The 25,038-nt window shown below is 38.9% G+C and overlaps 1 protein-coding gene across 16 annotated transcripts in view; it reads left to right on the top strand.

The window, feature by feature from the left end:
- Positions 1-25,038, top strand: part of TTLL5 (tubulin tyrosine ligase like 5) — a 414,008-nt gene that overhangs the window by 4,829 nt on the left and 384,141 nt on the right. For all 16 annotated transcript variants that reach the window (XM_069091917.1, XM_069091923.1, XM_069091924.1 and 13 more), the window contains one exon: positions 10,146-10,252. In XM_069091917.1, coding sequence (XP_068948018.1) covers positions 10,146-10,252 — 107 coding nt within the window. Of the gene's footprint in view, positions 1-10,145; positions 10,253-25,038 lie in introns of those variants that run through there.

Here is a 25,038-nt window from a genome sequence, read left to right as displayed (position 1 = left end):
AGACTAAGAGAGGAAGGGAAGGTTGAATTGGTATTTAACTCCAGATTATCTTAATTTTTCCTTTATCTTGGGGATTTCTAGTCTACTCCTGTGCTATTAACTACTAACCTCCTTCTGCTGCAATCAAGTCTGCAGGATTCATATAGTAGTTGGGAGCCACATGGGAGATGAGATCCACATGAAGGATGGGATCTGGGAAGTTTCCATCACAACAACTTTCTCTTTAGGGCTCTGGAACTGATTTATTCAAAAGCTACCTAGTTGGTATTCCTCTTACCCCATGGCTAGCAAATCCCAAATTACGGTTCCTGTTATCTCTGTCATTCAGAACTACTAAAAGGGCAGGAAGGTCATACAGTAGATAGGAGTGCTAGACTTGGAGTAAGGAATGCTGCCTCAGACACTTAGTAGCTATGTGACCTTGGGCAAGTCATTTAATCTCTCTGAGCCTCAGCATCCTATCTCACAGGGTTGTGAGATCCCAATGAGATAAATATTTTGTGCTTTGAAAACATTATAGCACCATATAAATGTGAGCTATTATTATTAAATATTAGGTACTTGCTTAGGCAAAAATTATTATCTTCTCCTATATCTTCACATACTACCATTCCTATCCCTGGCCAGGTTATCCCCCCGCCTCCTTGTTCCTGTTCTCCTCAGCCCACTTCTTTCACTGTACCCTCTGGAACCTCATTTTTTTTTTTTTTGCCTTTTGGAGGGCAATTGGGGTTAAGTAACTTGCCCAAGGTTACACGACTAGTATTTTTGTGTAGGTGTTAAGTGTCTAAGGCCAGAACTGAACTCGGGTCCTCCCGACTCTGGGGCCAGCACTTTACTCACTGTGCCTCCTAGCCGCCCCTGGAACCTAATTTTTTTAAGGGGGATCTAGACCTGTGATATCACTGGTGTAGGTAACTATGAAGAAACACCCTCTACACAATGTAGAGTGGAACCTATTTTTGAACTTTTCGTCTTTAGAGGTACTTTGGACAAGTGCCCAAGGTCACACAGCTAGTCTTCCTGACCCTGAGGCCAGCTATCTACCCCCTATACCAAGTACCTTTCACCCCATATTCAGTTGTTAAGAAACTCCTATCCATCCTCAGTCTTTTTCATCTTCAGTCACTAATTTAAACCCTGAGTTCTTCTGAATACAACACTTCCCTGGCTACCTCTCCTATGCTAGTTAATTCTTTTCCATTGTTTCCTTTAGTCTCCAGAAGGAGATGTCAACATATTATTTGTTTCTTATCGTCACTTTTAGACCAAAATTACTCAATGACTCAACTTTAATTCCATATGTTAAGTGCTTCTTTGTGCAAGGTACCATGGTATATTGGATGGAAAGCCAGCCTTGGAGTCAATGACACTTGGCTTCCAGTCCTATCTCTGACTCACATTAGTTGTGTGAATACAGTCAAGTCATTTAATCTCTTAGTGCCCTAGGCAGCTTTCTAAGACTTTAAGTTACATGTCAACAGTTGTTACTTTCCATCTGTGGAAGAAGATTCCACATCCATAGTTCCGTACAATGAAATCACAGTTCTGGGGTGGGGAGTGTATCAGTGGAAGTGTGGAGCATTGTGCAAGGTACCAGTGATACAGAGACAAAAACAAAGCCCTGCTGTCTGATTATGTTACCCTGCTGATGCCCGCTCCTGGCTTGAGAGTTACTTCCTTGTCTTCCTCAGAGACTTAGTACTTGACTTTTAGTCTTCCTTTATTCTCTAACTCCTGTTGTCATTATCGGTGACTTTAAGATTCATGTTGATAATCTTCCTCAACTCCCATGATCACTTTCAGCATTATTTGGAATTGTGCCACCTCTAAGATCCTGAACACTGCAATTCCCTTCTCTACTCATAGTCTCCTGCCTTTCTAATCTCACACTGACCCACTGAACCTCTTGAACCTGCTCCTCACTTTCACCTTTGGTTCCACAAACCTCTCTGCCCTCCAACTGACTTCATTGCTTCATCTTGTAGTTGCCTCATTTTAACAAGGCATTAACCCACACTCTTGAATTCCTTACCCTTTTATCCTTTAACTTTTCCTGTTTTGCTAATTCCTAATACTGGGTCACTTCCACCATCTGCCTTCCCTGCACTTGTATTTCTGAGCTGCTGATCACAGAAAAAGCCAGGATTGAAATTGGTCCTAACTGTCCCCCTCTCCCCTTAGATTGTAATTGTGGGTAAGGACTATTTGATTTTTCATTTTGATTTCCTCAGTGATTGAAATAGTGCCTTTACATCACAGACTTTTAATATGTATCTATTTAATTAAATTAACTTTCAGATCTTTGCTATTAAATTGGACCATAAGTTCCTTCCTGTTTATATAGATTTTCCAATTCAACGAGGATTTATTAAGTACCTATTGAGTTTGAGACACTGTGTATGTAGATTAGTGGGGACATAAAACCCAAAGTCCTTTCTGTAAGGAGATAAATCTGAGCTATAGTTTCATGAATCTTGTGATAAATAGGCATCAACTTCTTTGGAAAAGTTAGCCTTCATTATATAAACTATTGGAATTATGGGGCTTTAATCTTGTTAAGACAGATAATTTGATCTGCATATTTCTGACTGGGGACATCTTTTTTATTTCTCTGCGTCCCCTGGCCTTTATTAAAATAGTGCTAATTGCTTGTTAACTCTGGAATCCAGAATCTGGACCATGAGCATAAAAAAGCTTAGACAGCTTCTTCATTAAACAGAAAACTCTTTGCTTCAGTTAACATAAGTAAGTAGTCATCTTTGTGTTTTGCTTGGGGTATCAGGATGTAAATTTATTGCTATTGCTATGGATACTTTCATACTAGGACTTGATGTGAAATCTGTTTACTGTAGTTACTAAAAAGTTTGATTCCTTAAAGCTATATTTGTGTGACTTATATAAAGGTGATGGTGATTATTAACAACCATTTGAGTGCTTAGTGTGCTTGAGGAACTGTGCTAAACATTGTTAGAGATAACAATAGTTTATGTTTACATAATGGTTTAGGGTTACAGGACACTTTTGCTTTCACATATCATCTCATTTGATTTTCACACCAGCTCTAAGAATTATAGGTAGTACAGATTTTATGCCCATTTTACAGATGTGTGAACTGAGTCTCCAAAGACCTTAAAGCATATAGCTGTCCCAGCTGTTTGGGAAGTAATAGTTCTGGGACTCAAATTCCATCTTCTTTCCACTCTAGTTTTGTGTTTCTTCTATAGAGACAGAAGAGACTGGCAGACTACTTGGGAAGATCAGACATATAAAGGCAAATTACAATACAAAGGCACACATAAAGCATGTCAAGTGATGGGTTCAAAGAGGGGAGAAATCACTATGGTCTAGTCTAAGGCTTGTGGAGGAATTGTAGCTGAGATAATTAGAGAAAAGTAGGGAGGGCTTTTATGTCAAGGAGAATAATGTGAGCAACGAGACAGGCAGATACATGAGTGATTCACATCTTCATTTTTTAGGCATATTATTCCTCTGTATTCACTTAAATTCCTCCTGCTTAACAATGAAGTATTCTCAAATCTGCTTTTTGTATATGAATATTTTTCTGTCTTTGAATTTTATAGAATTACCCTGTTGTTTAGACAGTACAATGGTGCCAGTCTGTGACTAGTGATAGATTTGGCAGTGCCTAGCTTGTCTCCAAAGCCTGTGCCCAAGCCTTGGTAGGAAAGTGCACCTGGTTCTCTTCTTTTTCTTCAAACTCTGGCTTCAAAACATGAGCCAAGGTTAAAAACATAACAAACCCCAAATGTTCTTGTTTGAAAAAAAAAGTCAACTTAAAATCCCACTTTGTCATAGATGGTCATTTTTACCTCAGTCAAAGAGCAAAACCAACAAGCATCCACATTCCATCTCTAGAAAGCTAACTAGGATTGGTGCCCACATTGCTTTCCTTACTAAGTAGCTGCTGGCACCTTGCCCTCAAAGCTGTTCTACTTCCAAGAATGGTAATTCTGGCAGCCAGAATTTAAGGTGTGGATCCTTTTGTACTTAGTTTGGGAGTACAAATGTTGGCATTGAGACTTGGGTATGGACTTTGCTAAGGAGGTAGAGGTGTGTGAGTTCTGCCATTAATGCCAAGGGTGTTGCAAACTTCTAAATTAAAAACATTATGGAGTTTTGTTTTAATGCCCTCATCTTTGTATGAATAGGCCAGTTCACATTTCCCAAAGAGCCCAGTTTGGTTTTCATATCTAGACGCTGAAGGCACAGAACAAGATGAGAATTTAATTAGGGACATTGAATTTTACAGTTATTGAGTTGAAAAGGATCTCAGAGATCATCTAGTCTAACTTACTCTCAGAAAAGAATCCCTTCTACAACATCTCTAACAAATAGGTATCTAGTCTTCATTTGAAGGCCTTTAGTAACAGGAAATTTCTCATCCCTTAGAGTCGTACACTTCCCTTTTTTTTTTTTTTGAAGGGTAATTGGGGTTAAGTGACTTGCCCAACGTCACATGGCTAGTTTTTGTGTTAAGTATCTGAGGCCAGATTTGAACTCGGGTCCTCCTGACTCCAAGGCTGGTGCCCTTCCTCACTGTGCTACCTGGCTGCCCCTAGAGCATTTTTTAACATGATTATTGATAGCATGGATTTTTTCCTCTGAAAACTACCTATTTATATCCTTTGACTACCAGTTGGGTAATGGTTCTTATTCTTATAAATTTGACTCAGTTTCCTATGTATCTTAGAAATGAGACTTTTATCAGAGAGACTTGTTGCAAAACATTTTATACCTCTCCCCCACCTCATTGCTGCTTCTTTTCTAATTTTAGCAGCATTGATTTTGTTTGTACAAAAACTTTTTAATTTTATGTAATTGAAATTGTCTATTTTAACTTCCTGTAAACCTCTCTATCTCTTGTTTGGTCATGAACTCTCTTTTTTTTTCCAATTTATTTATTTTTCGTTTTCAACATTTCATTTCCACAAGATTTTGTGTTACAAATTTTCTTCCTGTCTTTCCCCTACTCCCACCCCAAGAAAGGGAGCCTACTGAATATCCCTTTTCCCAGTCTCTTCTCTCTTATATCTTCCACCTTCACGCCCCTCCCCCCCCCCACTTTCTAGTAGGGCAAGATGGATTTCTATACCCCAGTGCCCATATAGCTTATTTCCCAGTTGCCTGTAAAAAACCAATTTTTTTAAACATTTGTTTTTAAAACTTTGATTTACAGATTCTTTCCCTTCTTCCCTCCTCACTCACCCCCACTGGGAAGACAAGCAATTCAATATAGGTTGTACGTGTGTAGTTTATGCAAAACGTTTCCATAGTAATTATATTGTAAAAGACTGACTATATTTCCCTCCATCCTATCCTGCTCCCCACTTATGCTATTTTCTTTTTTTTCTTCAAATGATTTATTAACTTCTGATTTACATCATTCATTTCTGCCAGATTTTGAGTTACAAATTTTCTCCCCATTTTTCCCCTACCCACTGCCCCCAAACAGCAGTCCCACAGTATATCCCCTCCTCCAATCTGCTCTCTCCCATATTTTCTCCCATACCCCTTTCAACTTTTCCAGGGGATCTCTATGCCCCAGTGCCTGTATATCTTATTTCCCAATTACATGTAAAATAGTATTAATAATAGTGTATGTATATATATATATATATATAAAACATTTGATTTTAAAACTTTGAACTCCAGATTCATCCCCTTCCTCCCTTGTCACCCACCCTTACTGGAAAGATGAGCAGTTCAGTATAGGTTGTACATGTGTGGCTAATGCTAAACAATAATATAGTAGATATATTGTAAAAGACTGACCATATTTCCCTCCCTCCTATCCCACCTCCCACTTGTTGTATTCTCTTGTTTGATCCTGTCCCTTTTCAAAAGTGGGTGCTTCCAACTTCCCTTCCCCCCCAGCCTGCCCTCCCTTCCATCATCCCCCCTCTTATTCCCTTCCCCCTTACTCTCCTGTAGGGTGAGATACCCTATTTAGTGTGTATTTCATTTCCTCCTCAAGCCAAATTCAGTGGGAATAAGGTTGACCCATTCCCTTTTGCCTTCCTATTCTTCCCCTCCATTGTAACCATTTTCCCTTGCCTCTTCTATATGAGATAGTTTACCCCATTCTGTCTCTCCCCATCTCCTCTCATTATATTCCTCTCTCACCTCTTAATTTCACTTCATTTTAAGTATCATCCCTTCCTGTTAAATTGGACCTGTGCCCTCTATCTATGTATACCTCTATGTATATCTCTATCATGTGTATATATGTAAACATATATACACACATTCACATATGTATTATTATGCCCATATACCCTTATATATAGACATACACACACATATTCCCTTTAACTACTGAGAAAGGTTTCATAGGTTACAATTATGGTTTTTCCATGTAGGAATGTTAATAGTTCAACTTTGATAAGTTCCTTATGATTTCTTTTCCCTGTTTACCTTCTCATGCTTCTCTTGCTTCTTGTATCTGAATGTCAGATTTTCTATTCAACTCTGGTTTTTTCAACAAGAATGCTTGAAAGTCCTCTATTCCACTGAATGACCATATTTTCCCCTGAAACATGATACTCAGTTTTGCTGGGTCGGTGACTCTTGGTTTAATCCCAGCTCCTTTGACCTCTGGAATATCATATTCCAAGCCCTTCAATCCCTCAGTGTAGAAGCTGCCAGATCCTGTGTTATCCTGATTATGTTTCCACAGTATTCAAATTGTTTCTTCCTGGCTGCTTGTAATATTCTCTCCTTAATCTGGGAATTCCAGAACCTGGCTATAATATTCCTAGGAGTTTTCTTTTTGGGATCTTTTTCAGGAGGTGATCGGTGGATTTTTTCAACCTCTATTTTGCCCTCTGGTTCTAAAACATCAGGGCAGTTTTCTTTGAGAACTTCCTGGAGGATGATTTCTAGGTTCTTACTTTGATCATGGCTTTCAGGTAGTCTAATAATTTTCAAATTCTCTCTCCTGGATCTATTTCCTAGGTCAGTGGTTTTTCCCATGAGATATTTCACCTTGCCTTCTATTCTTTCATTTGTTTGGATCTGTTTAACAGCATCTTGATTTCTCATAAAGTCATTAGCTTCCATTTGCTCTAATCTAATTCTGAAGCAATGATTCTCCTCATTTAGTTTTTGAGATTCTTTTTGCATCTGGCAAATTTGGCTTTTTAAGGCATTCTTCTCCTCATTGCCTTTTTGAGCCTCTTTTGCCAATTGAGTTAATCTATTTTTTAAGGTGTTATTTTCCTCAGTCAGGCTGTTGACTCTCATTTCATAATTTTCTTGCATTGTTCTCATTTCTCTTCCCAATTTTTCCTCCACTTCTCTTATCTGCTTCTTAAGGTCCTCTCTGGCCTGTAACCAGCTCGTATTTTCCTTAGAAGCTTTTGGTGCAGGAGTTCTAACTTCACTGTCTTCCTCCTGTTCCATGCTCTGCTCCTTTTTGTTCCCAAGATAGGAGCCTAATGTTGGAATCTTCTGTCTGCTTTGTTTCCTTTACCTGGTCATGTTGCCTCTCAGTCACTTGACCCTTGGGCTTTTTGCCACAGTAGGACTCTGCCACCAGACAGGGGACCTTTTGTCCCAAACGCTGGGGTTTTCTCAGCTGCCGGAGTTATTAGATGGGTGCCCTCTCTGAGGTCACCAAATGCTTTGGCAAGTGTACACACACCCCAGGACCTCCACCCTAGACTGCAGTCCAGATCCAAGAAGGTTAAAGCAAGAGCGATTACCCCTCAGACTGGTGCTTGGTCCCCCTACACCCCACAGGACAGGAGCTGAAGCTGCCATGTGGAGCTGGCTGGCTGTGCTGGCCTCTAAAACCATGCACTCTCACTTACTGGGTCCCAAAGTCCAGACTTCACTGACCTCGCACTTTGTCTTTCGCATCCATGAGTTGATAAATCTGGAAACGTCCACAGCTGCTGCTGATCTGGAGTCCCTTGTGCAGGTGGCTGGTCAGGCCTGCCCTGGGGCTAAAGCCTTGGTGTGGGGCTGGGCTCAGCTCCCAGAGCACAGCTCTGGCTGATTCTTGCCAGCCTGCCGGGCTGTCCTCAGGGGGAGGTTAGCTTCTCTGTGTCATTTTGTGGGTTCTGCAGCTCCAAAGTTTGTTCAGAGTCCCCTTTTTACATGGATTGGGGAAGGTGGAAGCCAGAGCAGTGGGGAGGTCCTGCTTCTAGTCTGCCATCTTGACTCCACCCCCCACTTATTCTATTTTCTACTTTGACCCTGTCCTTTTTCAAAAGTTTTTGCTTCTAACTACCCTCTCCCCCAATCTGCCCTCCCTTCTATCATTCCCCTTTTATCCCCTTCGCTCCTACTTTCCTGTTGGGTAGGATACCCAATTGAGTGTGTATGTTATTCCCTTCCTAAGCCAAATTCAGTGAGAGTAAGGTTGACCCATTCCCTTTTGCCTTCTTGCTCTTTCCCTCCGTTGTAACAGTTTTCTCTTGCCTCTTTTATATGAGATAATTTACCTATTCTATCTCTTCCTTTCTCTTCGCAATATATTCCTCTCTCAGTTCTTAATTTTATTTTTTAGATATCATCCCTTCATATTCAACTCCTCCTGTATCCTCTATGTACACAGGTACACACATATACACATACTCACATATATATTTATATACACATATACCCTCCTAATACAAACATATATATGTATGTGTACATATATCATGAACTCTTTCTTTATCCATAGATCTGACAGGTTTTGTAAGACTTCAGGCTCATTAGCAGATTCCTGTCTGCACTGGTAGAGGGAATTCCCATATCAGAAGTTCCATATAGTCCTATCTCACCCCAGATACCATTTGTCATTCATCATTGAAAATATACTTTAAACTACTGTGTCCACCATCCATTTCTCTGTTGTCCTTTGGATCACTTGAAGTTTTGATTCTTTGCTTCTAACTCTGTTTTGGGCCAGTCTCACTGTGAGCTACTTCCAGGTTATAAGGATCATAGATTTAGAGCTGGAGCTCTTTAGATCCAGTTAGTCAACTCATTCAGAATTCTTTTAACTCTCTGTTTGCTCCTTTGCATCTCTTTTACCTTGTCTACAAGGACAAGGAAAAACTGTCATATTTGACATGAAATTTTGTTATTAAAATCCAGACATACTATGCTTGTGTTATTAGTCTAGTAATTAACAAAAAAAGAAATAATGAGGTTGGGGGGGCATGACTTATAAACATTCTTTTGCTATAGTATTATTTCTTTCCTGTTCTGCTTTATTAATATTATAAGTTTACTTTGATTTTCATCCCTGTTCTGGAATGAGGAAAATCCTTTAAAATTCCATTTTCTTTATGAAGAAAAATTTCATAGAATTCTGGACTTTTTAACGAATAATTTCTTCTAAAATTCTATCCACATGAGAGAAAGTGTGTTTGGAGTCTGAATGCAGATGGAAGCATACTATTTGCTCTCTCTCTTTTTTAGGTTTTGTTTTGTTTTGTTTCTTCTTTCTTGTGATTCCTCCCATTGGTTGTAATTCTTTTTTACAACGTGACTAATGTAAAAATGTTTAATTTGAATGTATATAGAGAGCCTAAATCAGATTGCATGCTGTCTTGGGGAGGGAAAAGGAGAGGAAGGGGGAGAAAACTTAAAACTCAATATCTTGTAGATGTGAATGTTGAAAACTAAAAACAAATAAATTAATTAAAAACAAACAAACAAAACAAAAACAAAAAAGAATAATTCCTTCTTTGGAATGTCACCTAATACCTTTAGGATTGATTATGCTGAGTATTTCCCCAAAGACAATTCAGATTGAGTCAAAGTCTTAATTCTATATTAGAAGAAAATAGAGGTTGTTTCATCTGTTTCCTCTAAAAGCGATACTGTCTAATGTAATATTGAATTTAAATGGAGGTATTTGAAGTAAAGTAAGTTTTATGGGCTTGCAGGTCCAGAGCTGGAAAGAAAAAAAATGAATTTTTCTTCATAAAGAAAGGTCCAGTCCAACCTGCTTCTTTTTACAGTTTTCTGGCTTGGGATCTTAGGGTAACTCATTGTTTTGATTTATAAGGAAAAATGAATGTGAGAGCTAAAGAGGTATACAAACTATAGTTTGTATGGTATGTATACTCAAAAGACACAGGTTTTTTGGTATGGTAATCAATGATTATTTTTATTGTTTCAAGGGATCATCCATGCATTATGTGGACTGGAGGCTGCAGGAGAATTCCTGTCTTAGTGTTCCATGCAGAGGCCATTCTGACAAAGGACAATAACATTCGAGTAATTGGAGGTAGGTGTTATTGCTGGTACCTTATTTATCCTGCTGTGATATTTCCTGAGCATTCTTATAATACCTTGTCTTATAGAAGCTGAAATTACATAGATGTAGAAAAGAAGACTTTCTGTGTGACAGTTATTTGGATTTTCCATATTTAAAATGATTTTTCATCTCAGATTGCTTTTCCCATCTCATCTTCTCTTGTCACTCACTATCTAGTGCTTTAAGTGTTATGGTTAGCCTGTAGATACCTACGGACTAACCATATCACTGGTTGGTGGTATAAAATAGATTTTTTTCCCCCTTAAATATAATTTAAACTCTGTTCTTGAAGTGCTAGGAACCTCTTTAAAGTCTCTAATCTCATAACAGTAAGATGAGTTCAGGGGAGTGTCACTATCTACTTGTTGGATTTGAAACCTCTAGACTTATACTTCCTCCTAATCTTTCTAGCTCATTAATAGGACATTGCTCAAAGGGACTTAGCTCAGTAGTAATAGCTGAAAATAGAGGAACTGAAATTTTGCTTTTTGATGAGAAGCTTTATCCTGATGTGACATTAAATGTGCTGAAATTAAAAATTAAAAACACATTTTGCACATTGCACAACAAACAGTAAACTCCTACTAGAGAAAAAAAAAACCTATCGCATCCCTAATCTGCCTTTTGCTTGAATGTTCAAGTGATCACTTGTGTTCCATAGCAATAGACGGACCTCTTTAAGACTTGGATGCCCACAGGAACCTCATCATCCTGCCAGATCACATCAGGCTTGGTACTCACACCTCTTCAATACATTCTGCTCATGTTTGGAGTGAAGTATTCCTCTCAAAATTTTCATTTAAGGGGCATATCAGTCCAACCATTTCTTCATTTCCCACTCAGCTGTACAACTTTGGACTTTTTTTTATCATACCTCTGTGTTGGGTACCTCCTTCCACTTTTCATTTTCCTTTTATGTATTGTTTTTCCTTATTAGATTGTAAACTCCTTGAGATCAAGGGCTGTCTTTCTTTTTTTATTTGCCTGGCAATGTGGTAGGTACATAATACATGTTTATTGACTGCGTGCCTGACTAACATGTGCAGTCTTCACCTTCGAAATGAGAGTACTGGACTTCTGGCTCTGGATACAATGATCCTATGATAGAACTAACATTTCTAGACAGTAGTTTTGTCTTGAGAAATCTAGGGGTATTTGTATCAGCAAACACCCCAGTGTCCCCAGGGTGTCTGCCAACACAGGTTCTTAGATCTGCTTTGATAAAGGAAAGCAACTCAAAATGGGTTAACAAGCTTACTTTAATCAGTCAAATATGTATTGTTTACATACATCGTTTAGTTCTGGGGAAAAAGGTCAGCCCCCGGAACTTCAGATTATACAGACAGAATTATCAAGACAGAGAAGGAGATCAAGTACACAGTTTCCAAACTGTCCAACCATTGCATCCATACCAAATCAACATCTGGGTTTTTCAAAGCAGGAAGGCGGGGGGGGGGGGCGGCTCTCAACAACCAGTTTCCCAGAGTTTCATGTGATCAAATCACAGAACACTTCTCAAAGTGAGCCCCAAAACAAAGCTACACATCAGGGCTTATATAGCTTTCTCCTGGCTCAGAGAATGTAACAACCTTATTGACTCTCTGGCCAATCAACAAGTAGCTGCTGAAAAACAAGCCTCCCACCCCAGGCTCCAGGTGCACTTTAGCCTAGGGGCAGGGAAGATCTTAAAAATTTACATTCCCATTACTGTATTAATGAAATGAGCTACCACTGATTTGGAAACCATAAAAGCTAATTATTCTTAGGTTGTAATATAAGTCATAGGGTCTTGTACTAGGTGGGTAAATAGTCCTGCTCAGACCAAATCTGATTTAGTATATTCAGTTCTGAGTAGCATGTTTTGGAAACAATGTTGATTAGTGGTTGTAAATGGGATTTTAATTCCAATATGGGTTGTGCTATATGTTTGAGGTCCCTTCTAATTCTGATATTTTTGTATTTCTGTGAATAGTAGTACTTTATAATTATTGGAAAAAAATCTCATTTAACAAATATGTTGTCACTCTTTCCAGGAGACTCTCTTCTCATTTTACAGGCCCCTTCCTCTACACATTATTGCTTTGACTTAAAAAAAGAATACATTAAACTACTTTTCAAAATTTCTATGCTTGGGAGTCTTATGTTTCTGTCAGTCCTTTCATTATACTGATAAGTTCGAGTAGCTTATTGTTTAATTATTTCCTTCCTTAGTGAAAAGAACAATTTTGTTGATTTTTACTCCAATTGCTTCCTAGTTTCCTGAATTTTCTGTGTAACCTTGTGATTTCTGTAGAACTATGTTTGACCCAGACACAGTATCTGAGAACTATCAGGACAGTTCATCATCTTGTGATTAAATCCCCTGAGAAACAGCTCTAGACTTTTAAATTCCTTTTCTTTTTACTTTTTTTGTCATGTGTTCCATATTAGATATCAACATTGTTTTTACCTTTCTGTTTTTGTATCAGTGCCTTAAAAATTCAGTGTTGCATTGTTAATACTTTGTGTCTCTTGCTTTTTACAATGCTATATTCTTGAAAAATTGCATATATAGTGAATTTATATAAATTAGCTTGTGTTTTAGGTAACCAGTCCTTGTTGACTTTATTGTGAAATGCACTAGGAAAATCCTCTGTTTGAAACAGTAGTCAATTTTTTTTTCAGCAGAGATTCTTGTTATAATGTATCAATCAATGAATAATTTACCTGTTTTGTATCTCTGGATTTTTTTATGAAACAAATCTCTTAAAGTAGGACATATGTGTTCTGTCAAAGAGATGTATGAATATGGTATGCTAGTAAGTAGTATGTCATACTAGTCTTTTCATATAATTTTTTCATTCTTTTTTTCCCATACAATATGTATGTGAAGACTTAAAACCCTTTAAAAGACCCCTACTTCCTGCTCATATACTTGTTCATGTGCTTTTAGATGGACAGATTACTCATTCATTGTTAATCTTTTTACCACAGCTGTTTTAAGAGCTGTTAGGAGCTCTGACTGTGCATGTAGTCATTTATGGGTCTTGTCAGTTTGAGGGTGGAAAGGAGGTGAAAGTTTTGTGGCATCAGCAAGGCCTTGGAAGGATGTGAGCTGGTTTGGTGGTGGCAAGATGGGGGTAATAGTCTGCCTCATATCTTAATAAATGAGAACATAAGGCTGGTTTTGTGGTTTTCAATAGTGGTATAAAGCACTAATACACTTTTGAAAAAAAGAGATGTCAATATTATTTTCAGGGTGGCATTTTCCATTGCCATAGATCCTAGGATTTAAAGATATCAAAGGACCTTAGAGATTATCTAGTCTAACCCCTTCATTTTACAGTAGAGGAAATGGCCTAAAGAAATTAAGCAATCTGCTCAAAGTAGAAAAAGAAATTGAATGTGGGCTCCTTTGAGGCAGGCTTTGTCCCTGTATCATGGTCCCTGTTTCTCTGGTGCCCTTTCTCTGACATATTTGTACTTAATAAAATATCTGTTGAGTTGAACGTGAACAAAGCAAGTGGCAACACTGGGTCTTCTGACTCCAAGTCTAGTGCTCCTTCCGCCACCCTCACAAGCTTATGTGAAGGTCATGAATGAAGAATGCCCTGGTCTGTGCTGCCACATCCATCTCGCCTCCACCTTTAAGGATACATCCCTTCTGCTTGGGCTGGGATTGTATCCAGGAGGAAGAAGAACCTTTGTGCTCCCTGGAGAGGAGGCACCTCTATCAGTCAGTGTCCTGAGGATGAATGTAGTCATTGATTCTTTTGTAGCACTCCACATTACAGTCTACAAACACTGACTGCTGTCACCCACTTTCTTGTAACTTTATTTCAAAAGTAGTGTAATGCTGAAAGTTATTGGAGACACACCATCTTTTCAGGCTTTAAAGTTTTATTTCATGCATTTAGAGCAAAGCAACTGCTTCTCTTTTCATTTCATATTTTCTGTGTCCAGCATTTGGCCAGCCCATCTTCTGGTTTAACTTGAAGTGGTTGGTCAGCAATAAATCCACATGCCTGTATTGTAATTCCCTATTGGGTAACAGAAGCAAAACATTCTATTAGCAGTGTCTGTGGCTCTTCAGTTCCATATCACCTGGTTAACTTGCAGCTTGGAGATGATGGTTTTTTCCTTTTTAGTATTTTTTCTTGTGTCCTAAGCACTGGGTTTTCTTTCAGTATGGGTATTAACTCCATCAATGCAGATTATAACTTTTTGCCATAGTAGATGAACTACACGGATTTCTGTGGCCAAAAGTTTGTCTCTGGCCCCCTTTCTAGTGAAGATCCTCTCTGAAGTCAGGCAGACACGCAGTCTGACACCAGGCTTGTGGATTTCTTGCATATCCTTGGAGGATTCAGGACCACCTTGATGTTTCATTGAACCTCTTGAATAGGACTTTAGAGGCCTATAAATAAAAGTTACAGTAACTAATTTAACATTCATTTGATGATATAAAGAATCATTATTGTGTTCCATCATGTAGCACAATTAACAATCAATTTATATAACTGGAATTAATAATACTTTTATACAAGCCAATATCATTATAAGTTTTTCCTTCTCATTTTGTTAATTTTCCAGTAACTATAATTGATGTTATTTTATTTATTTGTTTTTTCAAAAGCAATTGGGGTTAAGTAACTTGCTCAATGTTACATGGCCAGTTATTTTGTGTGGGTGTTAAGTATCTGAGGCCAGAACTGACTCCGGGGCCGGCGCTCTTACTCACTGTGCCGCCTAGCCACCCCTATTGATGTTATTTTTTACAATTTTTTCATCACAATTTTCTCTCATTCCTGATTCTCAGAACTCTCATTCTCCAGGGATGAGGTATTTCCTTCATTCTGCTTCATCCATTGGACAGTCCATATTATACTACTTCCCATTCCTTGATGCTTACGGCTTTAGGAAGCAGAAACAATTGACCTTCAGGTTATTGATTACTTCCCTAGCTGTGGTGGGTATTGCGGGTAGGCCAGCAGCATGATCTCTACATTATAACAAAAAAAGAAAAAGAGGTACAATCAGGTCAGCAAAACTAAGCAACCCACCAGCTGAGTCTGACATTTTATTATATAGTACTCTATGCCCATTGTCCCCCACTTCTCTCAATGAAGGCAGGGAGATACATTTTCTCTTTTGTCATGTAGTCATTTTTAATAAATCTATTGGTAGACTGATTCTTCAGGGACAAACTTCGTCATTATGTTTACACAATTTCAGTTTGGAACTTTTTGGTTTTTTCCATTTCATTGTTGTAGTCATTGTGTGTATTTTTTTTCCTGATTCTGCTTATTTTACTTTGCATTAGTTCAGACAAATCCTATGCTTATTTAAATTTTTCATTAATTCTCAGTTATATTCCATTATATATGTGTGCCATAATTTAGGCATTCAGTAGACCTATAGATGAATTTAAAATCCATCCAGAAAAGCTTTCTCTTGAACTCTAGTCCCACAGTGTCAGCTGCCTACTAGATATCTTTTCTTGGATGTCCAGTGGACACCTTAAGTTCAATATATCCAAAATGGAATTCATTATCTCTTACTCCTTAAACCTATTCTTTTTCTTTTTTTCATTTTTCAAATGCTTTATTAACTTCTGGTTTACATCATTCATTTATACCAGATTTTGAGTTACAAATTTTCTCCCCATTTTTCCCCTACCCACCTCCGAAAAATAGCAGTCCCACAGGATATCCCCTCCTTCAATCTGCTCACTCCCATATTTTCTCCCATACCCCTTTCGTTTTCCAGTAGAGCCTGGTGGATCTCTATGCCCCAGTGCCTGTATATCTTATTACCCAATTACATGTAAAATAGTGTTAATAATAGTGTATATATATAATATATATATATTTAATATATATATATCTTTTAAACATTTGATTTTAAAACTTTGAATTCCACATTCATTCCATTCCTCCCTTGTCATCCACCTTTACTGGGAAGATAAGCAGTTCAGTATAGGTTATACATGTGTAGCTAATGCAGAACATTAACATAGTAGATATATTGTGAAGGACTTACTGTATTTCCCTCCCTCCTATCCCACCTTCCACTTGTTCTATTCTCTGTTTTGATCCTGTACCTTTTCAAAAGTGGGTGCTTCCAACTTCCCTCCCCCCTAGCCTGCCCTCCCTTCCATCATCCCCCCTCTCATCCCCTTCCCCCCTATTCTCCTATAGGGTAAGATACCCCTTTTAGTGTGTATTTCATTCCCTCCCCAAGCCAAATTCAATGAAAATAAGTTGACCCATTCCATTTTGCCTTCCTATTCTTCCCCTCCATTATAACAATTTTCCCTTGCCCCATTCTGTCTCTCCCTATCTCCTCTCATTATATTCCTCTCTCACCTCTTAATTTCACCTTTTAAGTATCATCCCTTCCTATTAAATTGGTCCTGTGCCCTCTACCTATGTACACCTGTAAACATATATACACGTTCACATATGTATTCATATGCCCAAATACTCTCTCATATATATATATATATATACATATATATGCATATATATATTTCTATTCCCTTCAACTATTTTCATACTGAGAAAAGTTTCATCAGTTACAATTATTGTTTTTCCATGTAGGAATGTTAATAGTTCAACTTTGATAAGTTCCTTATGATTTCTTTTCTCTGTTTACCTTCTCTTGCTTCTTGTATCTGAATGTCAGATTTTCTATTTAACTCTGGTTTTTTCATCAAGAATGCCTGAAAGTTCTCTATTCCACTGAATGACCATATTTTCCCCTGAAACATGATACTCAGTTTTGCTGGGTCAGTGACTCTTGGTTTTAATCCCAGCTCCTTTGTTCTCCAGAATATCACATTCCAAGCCCTTCAATCCCTCAATGTGGAAGCTGCCAGATCCTGGGTTATCCTGATTGTGTTTCTACAATATTCAAATTGCTTCTTCCTGGCTGCTTGTAATATTCTCTCCTTGATCTGAGAATTCTGGAACCTGGCTATAATATTCCTAGGAGTTTTTATTTTGGAATCTTTTTCAGGAGGTGATCGGTGGATTCTTTCAACCTCTGTTTTGCCCTCTGGTTCTAAAACATCAGGGCAGTTTTCCTTGAGAATTTCTTGGAGGATGATTTCTAGGTTCTTTCTTTGATCATGGCTTTCAGGTAGTCCAATAATTTTTAAATTATCTCTCCTGGATCTATTTTCTAGGTCAGTGGTTTTTCTAATGAGATATGTCACCTTGCCTTCTATTCTTTCATTTGTTTGGATCTGTTTAACAGCATCTTGATTTCTCATAAAGTCATTAACTTCCACTTGCTGTAATCTAATTCTGAAGGAATGATTCTCTTCAGTGAGCTTTTGAGATTCTTTTTCCATCTGGCAAATTTGGCTTTTTAAGGCATTCTTCTCCTCATTGCCTTTTTGAGCCTCTTTTGCCAATTGAGTTAGTCCATTTTTTAAGGTGTTATTTTCCTCAGTCAGGCTGTTGAGTATCATATCGTAATTTTCTTGCGTTGTTCTCATTTCTCTTCCCAATTTTTCCTCCACTTCTCTTATCTGCTTCTTAAGGTCCTCTATGGCCTGTAACCAGCTCCTATTTTCCTTTGAAGCTTTTGGTGCAGGAGTTCTAACTTCACTGTCTTCCTCCTGTTCCATGCTTTGATCCTTTTTGTCCCCAAAATAGGAGTCTAAAGTTGGGTTCTTCTGTTTGTTTCCTTTGCCTGGTCATGTTGACACTCAATTACTTGACTTTTGGGCTTTTTGCTACAGTAGGACTCTGCCACCTGACAGGGGAGCTTTGTCTCAAACACTGGGTTTTCTCAGCTGCCCTCTCTGAGGTCTCCACATGCTCTAGCAAGCTGGACACACAACCCCCGCACTTCCACCCTAGACCACAATCCAGATGCAAGCAGGTTAAAGTAAGAGCAATTATCCCTCAAACTAGTCACTTGTTCCCCATACAGTCTGCAGGCCAGGAGCTGAAGCTGCCTCATGGCAGGGGCTGTGCCGCAGCCCTCAGCAGCTTCTTGCCCCGGGGGCAAAAGCCGATGCACTCCCAACTAATAGGTCCCAAAGTCCACTGTGCACTGATCTCTCACTTTGTCCTTAGCATCTATGTATTGATATTTCTGGACTGCCACAGCTGCTGGTAATCTGGAGTCTCTCCAGCCCTCAGGGCTGGTCAGGCCTGCTCTGGGGCTAAAACCTCAGAGTGGGGCTGGGCTTAGTTCCCAGAGTACTGCGCTGGCCGATTCCTGCCAGCCTGCCAGGCTGCCCTCAGTGGGAGATTAGCTTCTCTGTGTCATATTGTGGGTTCTGTAGGTCCAAATTTTGTTCAGAGTCCCCTTTTACATGAATTGGGGAAGGTGGAAGCTGGAGCCACCAGGAGGACCTGCTTCTACTCCGCCATCTTGACTCTGCCCCAACCTATTCTTTTTCTAAACTTCCCTGTTGAGAGCATTATCTTCCCATGCTTCCTCATGTTCATAACCTCCTTGTCATCCTTAACTCTTTTCTTTCCCAAATCCCTCCATATTCAATCAGTGTCCAGTGGACATTATGCAGATTTGTAGTGGACCTTGTAAGAACAGTTGCATGATTTTTTTTCCACTTTTGTGTAGCAGCAAGTGTGTAGAAGTGAAGGGAGCAGATGGTGATAGATGATCTGAGGCTGAAGTTTGTTAGGACACAATTAGCAATATGAGGGGGCTAACATTTCAAGAGAAGAGGATGGTATTAAGTTGAATTGATTCACCAAGAGGTCAGAATGGGGAAGGGAGGAGAATATGGCCAGTACAAGGGTGATGGCCTCAGAGAGAACTGAGGAATTAAGAGATTGGAAGTCTTGGTGTGGACAAAGAGTAGAGTTTGGTATTGGAAGAAAGAGGGAGAGTTGGAAAGCCAATAGACTGTAATCAGACAAGAGAATTTCCGAGCTCTTGAACATGGAGGTTGTGCATTTGTAGGTGATGATAAAATCATAAAATGTATGACTGTCTCTCATTGTGAAAGTCATTAGAAATGAGCATGCTGAGTAACTGGGAGGTAAAGTTATTTGAGGGAGTGTTAATATAGGTATTGATTTATGAGGCCAGAAATTGAGGAGAGAGAATGTTAGCCAGGTACTGAACTCACTAAGGAAGAAAGGAAAGGGAGTGTACTGGAGTTCTGTAGGGAGCAGTAGATGTGGATTGTATAGAACTCAAAGGAGGTGAAGTTATTGAGTAATGGTAGTAGTAGGGGAACTTGTAAGTAGTAATGGGGAGCAAGGAGTATTCTAATTCCCCCATCCAATCAGTGAACTGAAGGGAGTGAGTTAAAGTGTGGTCAGTGCTGAATAGAATGACCAAGGAACCAACTGAGTCTCAACAAAAGTCACAAAATAGAAAGAGTAGGAAAGGAAAAGATTTAAAATGAAAGCAGGTTTGTTGCCTGTGGAGCAGGCATTCTAGAGGACACAGTCTTTGCAACTTTGGGGTGACTAGATTGAAGGGGATGGTAATATGGTATTGGAGGATAGGATTTGAATGATGACCTATAAGGGTTCAAAGTCACTGGTATGTGGAGGTTAAGACCATGTGGGAGTTTATTTAAATCATTACTTGAAAAAATTTAAAGAGATTTTCAAAATCAATTGTATTATGACCTAAGGGTAGAGTCCTTTCAAAATCTGAGGCAGTTTAAGCTAGCTGGCAAAACTTGGGGTGAGAGTGGTGTTACTCTTTTTTCCCATAGCAGAAAACTAGGCTGGAAACATGATGAAGTGGCACCCTCTCCCAACACTTCAGCAGTGAGAGACTAATAAGATGAAATGGCTCTTCTTTTCCTGCAGGAGGCTGGAGACCAGGCAAGAAATGCACAGATATTATGTAAAGAATCCAGTTTAGAATCCCAGGGGAGGCTAAAGATCAGGCAGGAGATGTGTACAGCCAGATGGAAGGCCCCCTGCCTCTCCTCTTTACACTCCTGGAGATCATGGTACTGTAAGATGGAAGGTATGCTACCTGGCCTCTCTTTTCCATATTCCTGCCGGAGGCTAACAATCAGGCAGGAAACATGCACAGCAGGCATCAAGATGGAAGGCCACTGGTCTCTCCTTTTTATACTCAATCTGGTTTTATAGCATCAGCTCTTTCTTTTTTTCTATCTATTTGACCACCACTTTAGTTCGGGCCCCCATCATCTCTTGCCTAGGCTTTTGTAACAGCCTCTTCTTGATTTCCCTGGTTCCATTATCTCCTGTCTTCAATCTTTTTTTTCCCACATAGCTACCAAAAATAGCATTCATATGGCACAGGTATGAATATGTCACTCTCACATAAACCTTTAGTGGTTCCTATTTGCCTTTAGGATAGAATTAAAACTCTGCAGACTGCATTTAAGAACCTCCATAACCTGGTGTCTACTTATCTGTTCAGTTTTATTTCTTATTTGTCTCCCCCGCAAACTCCTATCTAGTGACATGGTACACTAGAGGTGACTTTCCTGTTCATGTAACCCTGTCCTCATGTCTGAAATATCCTCCTTTCTCCATCCTCTACTCAGAATTCTTGTCTTCAAATTTTAGCTCAGGTGCTGCTTCTTCCCATAACCTTTCCTAATCCCCTAAACTGCTGTTCTTACCTTCCTCAAATTACCCTGTATTATCTGTTATATGTTGTATACCTCCAGTAGAATGTAAAGTCCTTGAGAACCAGACTTCTCTTAATGGTTAGCACAATGTCTTATGCATATTAAGCACAGATGTCTAATAAATGTTTCGTGTTGTATTGAATCTGGTTCACCCTGCTTGTTTTGTTCATAAGGATTCTGGGTTCCAGAGAAAAGTAAAGGGACTCATCTAACATTATACAGCTAGCCAGTAGCTGAACCAAATCCAGACCTTCTGATCCCTAGATCAGTACTTTTTCAACTGTACAACTGTATTCTCTTTAAATCAACAGACTCACTTCTTTCAACAGAATCATCCCATCTATTACAGACTACTTAAAACCCCTACATTAATTTAATAGAGTCATAGAATCTTAGAATTACAATGGATGTTAGGGGTCATGTAGTTCCAACTCCAAACCAAAACCTAAATTCCTTCTATATATCCTTAATAGGTGTTCAGTCATCAGGTCTTTTAAATTGTTTTTGAAGACCTCAGTGTCTTTTGGAGTCAGCCCCATTTTACTTTTAGATAGCTTTTTAGTTGCTTCTTAAGTTCCTGTAGCTTCCACTCATTTGTCGTAGTTCTTCCCTATGACACAACTAGAATAAATTTAGCCTTTCTTTATAAATGAAAACTATGTGCTTGAAGAATAGCTGTCATGTCACCTAAGTAATTTCTTCTTTAGACTAAACATCCCTAGGTCCTTCAGTGAAGCTTCTTTTGACACGATTTCTAGGTCCTTCACTATTCTAGTTAAGCTCTTCTGGTTTATATCTAACTTGTTAATGTTATTCCTAAAGTATGACACCCATAACTGGGTATAGTATTTGAGATGTTATCTAAAAAAGCAGAATATAGTAGGACTTTCACTTTTTTTGCCTTGGACACTAACCACACTTTTGTTCTATATCACACTGTTGACCCATATTAAGCATTCAGGCTACCAAAAGTCACAGATCTTTTTCACATGAACTGTTATCTAGCTCTACTCTCATTCTTCCTATGCTTGTGCAGTTGATTTTTTTGAAACCAACTACAGGATTTTATATTTATTCCTTTTAAGTTTCATTTTATTAAATTTGTTCTGTTTTTTCAGGCTGTCAGTAATATATTTCTGTATCCTGATGCTGTTTTTCATTGCATTACTATCCCTACTTGCTTTGTGATCTTTGAGAATTTAATATAGATGTCTTTATGTTTTTAAGGAATTAATAAAGATTTCATCAGAACAAGACCAAAGTCAGAATCTTGAAGTACTCTGTTAGAGAATCTTCTTGAAATGTATTACTGACTGAAAGACTGTATCCAAAGATTATTTGTTTAAAAGATTGATGTTTGCCTAGAGAGAGGTCTTTAGTAGTACCTCATAATAACACTGTTATCAACCTCTCCTGTTCATTTTTTTTTATCAGAGACTTGGGTGAAGACCCACTGGGAAGGCATTGTGTGACTTGCTTGATTATATCTTGATTCCATTCATTCAGGTGTTCCCTACAGCAGTGTAGATCTCTGCCTTATGGAGTGTTTTTCAGTGGGGAGCTGTCCCAGCCCATCCTGTGGTATTCTTTACCATGCTGTCCAGTACGTTTACCACAGCATCTCTTCAGCATGCTTGGAGGCCTTCCTCCTGACATTAGAAGGGGGTGCCAGGAGAGCCCCCTAGCTCTTCATCAGACCAGTCCATCTTTCTTTTTCTTTTCTGTTACATAATTCTTTGATGACATCCTTTACTCCTATTCTCCTTTTCAGGTCTTCATTGGTTACATATTTAAAAACCATCTTGTGCTTTTCCATTATCCTCTGTGTGATGCTTACATTTAGTGCATTGATGTTCTAGATATCATTACAACAACAACAAAAACACCTCGTGATATGTTTGTATCAAAAATGTGGATCTTTGCAGCTACAGGAAGCTTTGGAGTGGGTAAAAGTACTTGGCAGTTTCTTGAAAGCAATCCAATATTTTAGCCTCCTCCTTTTCACCTCTGGGCCTAGCTCATTGTCCATCTGTACCATCTGTCCCAAATCTACCTGTAGTCAGACAAATTTTATAGGAGATTTAGATGCATCTGATGTTGCAATCTGGGCAGTAGACATGCTTTATCTTTTTGGTCTTTCCTTTGTGCATGGACGAACCAAGCTCTTTTGAGTGATTATAAAGCTCTTCTAGAAGGCTCTTCAGTTTCTCAGAACTTGATGCAATCAACATTGTGAGAATCACTGAAGATTTTTTGAATAGGAAATTAAAATAGTCAACACTATGTTTTAGAAATATTCATTGATACCTGTGTAGATGATGGGATTGGAAGGGTGAGACTGGAATCAGGAATATCAAATGAAGAGGCTATTACAGTTGAGAACTCTTTAAAAATTTGAAGGTTTGTCATATGGAAAAGGGATTTAGATTCCCCAGGACAGCTGGGAAAGGTCTTCTATAGAAGGTAGCATTTGAATTGAGTCTTAATGGAAGCCAGAGATACCAAGAGGTGAAGGTAGGGTGGAGATCATTCCACATGGAGGCCTTGTAAAGACATGAAGATGGGAGAAAGAGGGGGCAGGGGTCATATTTAAAGAACAGCAAATAGGAGACTATGACTGGGTCTTAGAATGCATGGTGGGGATGAAAGCATAAGAAGATTGGAAAGGTAGGAAGGAGCCATGTTTTGAAAAAACCTTAAGTTCTAAACAAAAGACTTAAATTTGTTTCTGCAGGTCATAGGGAATAGCTGGAGTTTATTGAGATGGGAAGGATGGAGGAGCAGCATGGTCAGATCTGGGCTTTAGAAAAATCACTTGGGCAGCAGGATGTAGGATAGACTGGAGTGGAGAGAGAACTGAGGCAGGGAAATAAGTTAGAAGAGAATTGCAGTATGGTCTTAGGTGCAAGGTCTGAAATAGGGAGAAAAATATCAGTGGAGAGGACATGGCGAAACCAAGAGATGTGAACTTAGAAACAAAAATAAGATTTGGCAGTGGTTGGATATGTGGTGTGAACGGGGATCAAGGGTACATGTAGAAGGACTGATCTTGGCGAATAGAAGGGCCACCTTATCATATCATCAGACATAGGAGTAAAGGAGGAGATAGTGTGGCGTGGGGCAGGTTGTATCAGAGACGTGAGATGAGGAGAAGGGGAAAAGAGGGAGCTTAGGGGAAATGGCTTCAATTTTTCAGCTGAGTTGGTGGTTCTGAGGAAAGAAAAGAAGGTTTGGAGTACCTGATATGGTTAAGTGGGATAAGAATAAATTAGAGTGAAGTAGAAGGGTTTCCTTGTTGCCAAGAGGGCCTAGCTGAGATCAGGTAACATATTTGTAGTGGACTTGATCAACATGGTTTCATCTCTTCCTCTAGCTCTGTTCAGATCACATGTACAGGAACCAAGGAGGTAGAAATAGGGGACTGGGATTTGGCAAGGTGTATTTGCAGATAGGAGAAAGGGGCAGGGATTTCAGAGTAGAAGATCGTGTAGAGTTGAACTGGTTTACCCAGGGGTTGAGGTTGAGAAGGGAAGAGAATGTAGCCAGTATATGGGTTCAGGGGTGAGTGATTAGAGATCTCTGTGAGAACAAAGAACAGGGCTAAGGAGTCATATAGCACAGAGAAAGTGGGAATGATAAATGATTATAATTAAAGGAATTTTGGAATTCATGAACGTGGAAGTAGAACATTTTTGAGTGGTATCAAGTTCAAGGTCTTTACCAGCTGTGAGTGTAGCTGAGGTTATTGCAATTGAATACATTAAGGAATTGGAAAGCTAGAGTATTTGAGAGAACATTTATATATCTATATCTATCTATCTATCTATCTATATATATATATCTATCTATATATATATTAAAGTCTTCTTGTATGGTGGCAGGAGTTGGGATTGAGAGTAAGACAATGAGCTGTGTACTGAATTCATTGAGGAAGGAGGAATGACCTAGCGGTAAGCAGAAAGCTTAGGACCAGTGGCTAGAAGTAGCATGGAGGTAGGACCCTGTAATAAGGATTGTAGATAGAATTTACAGGTATCACAGAGGTCTTCTAAACCAACTCCTACATGAAGTCTACCTGAAGACTTCTTAGGGACATTGCAAACATAGTAGGAAGTGTGATTTTAAAACTTCCTTCTAACTCTGGGTAAATGATTAACAGACTCTG

The sequence above is a fragment of the Petaurus breviceps genome, unplaced genomic scaffold (genome assembly GCF_028583685.1).
Source record: "Petaurus breviceps papuanus isolate PSGF00001 unplaced genomic scaffold, PetGlider_PUasm1.0 189, whole genome shotgun sequence".
In the NCBI taxonomy this organism is placed as follows: domain Eukaryota; kingdom Metazoa; phylum Chordata; class Mammalia; order Diprotodontia; family Petauridae; genus Petaurus; species Petaurus breviceps.
Note: the sequence above shows the minus strand (reverse complement) of the source record. Positions and strands in the feature narration are given on the sequence as shown.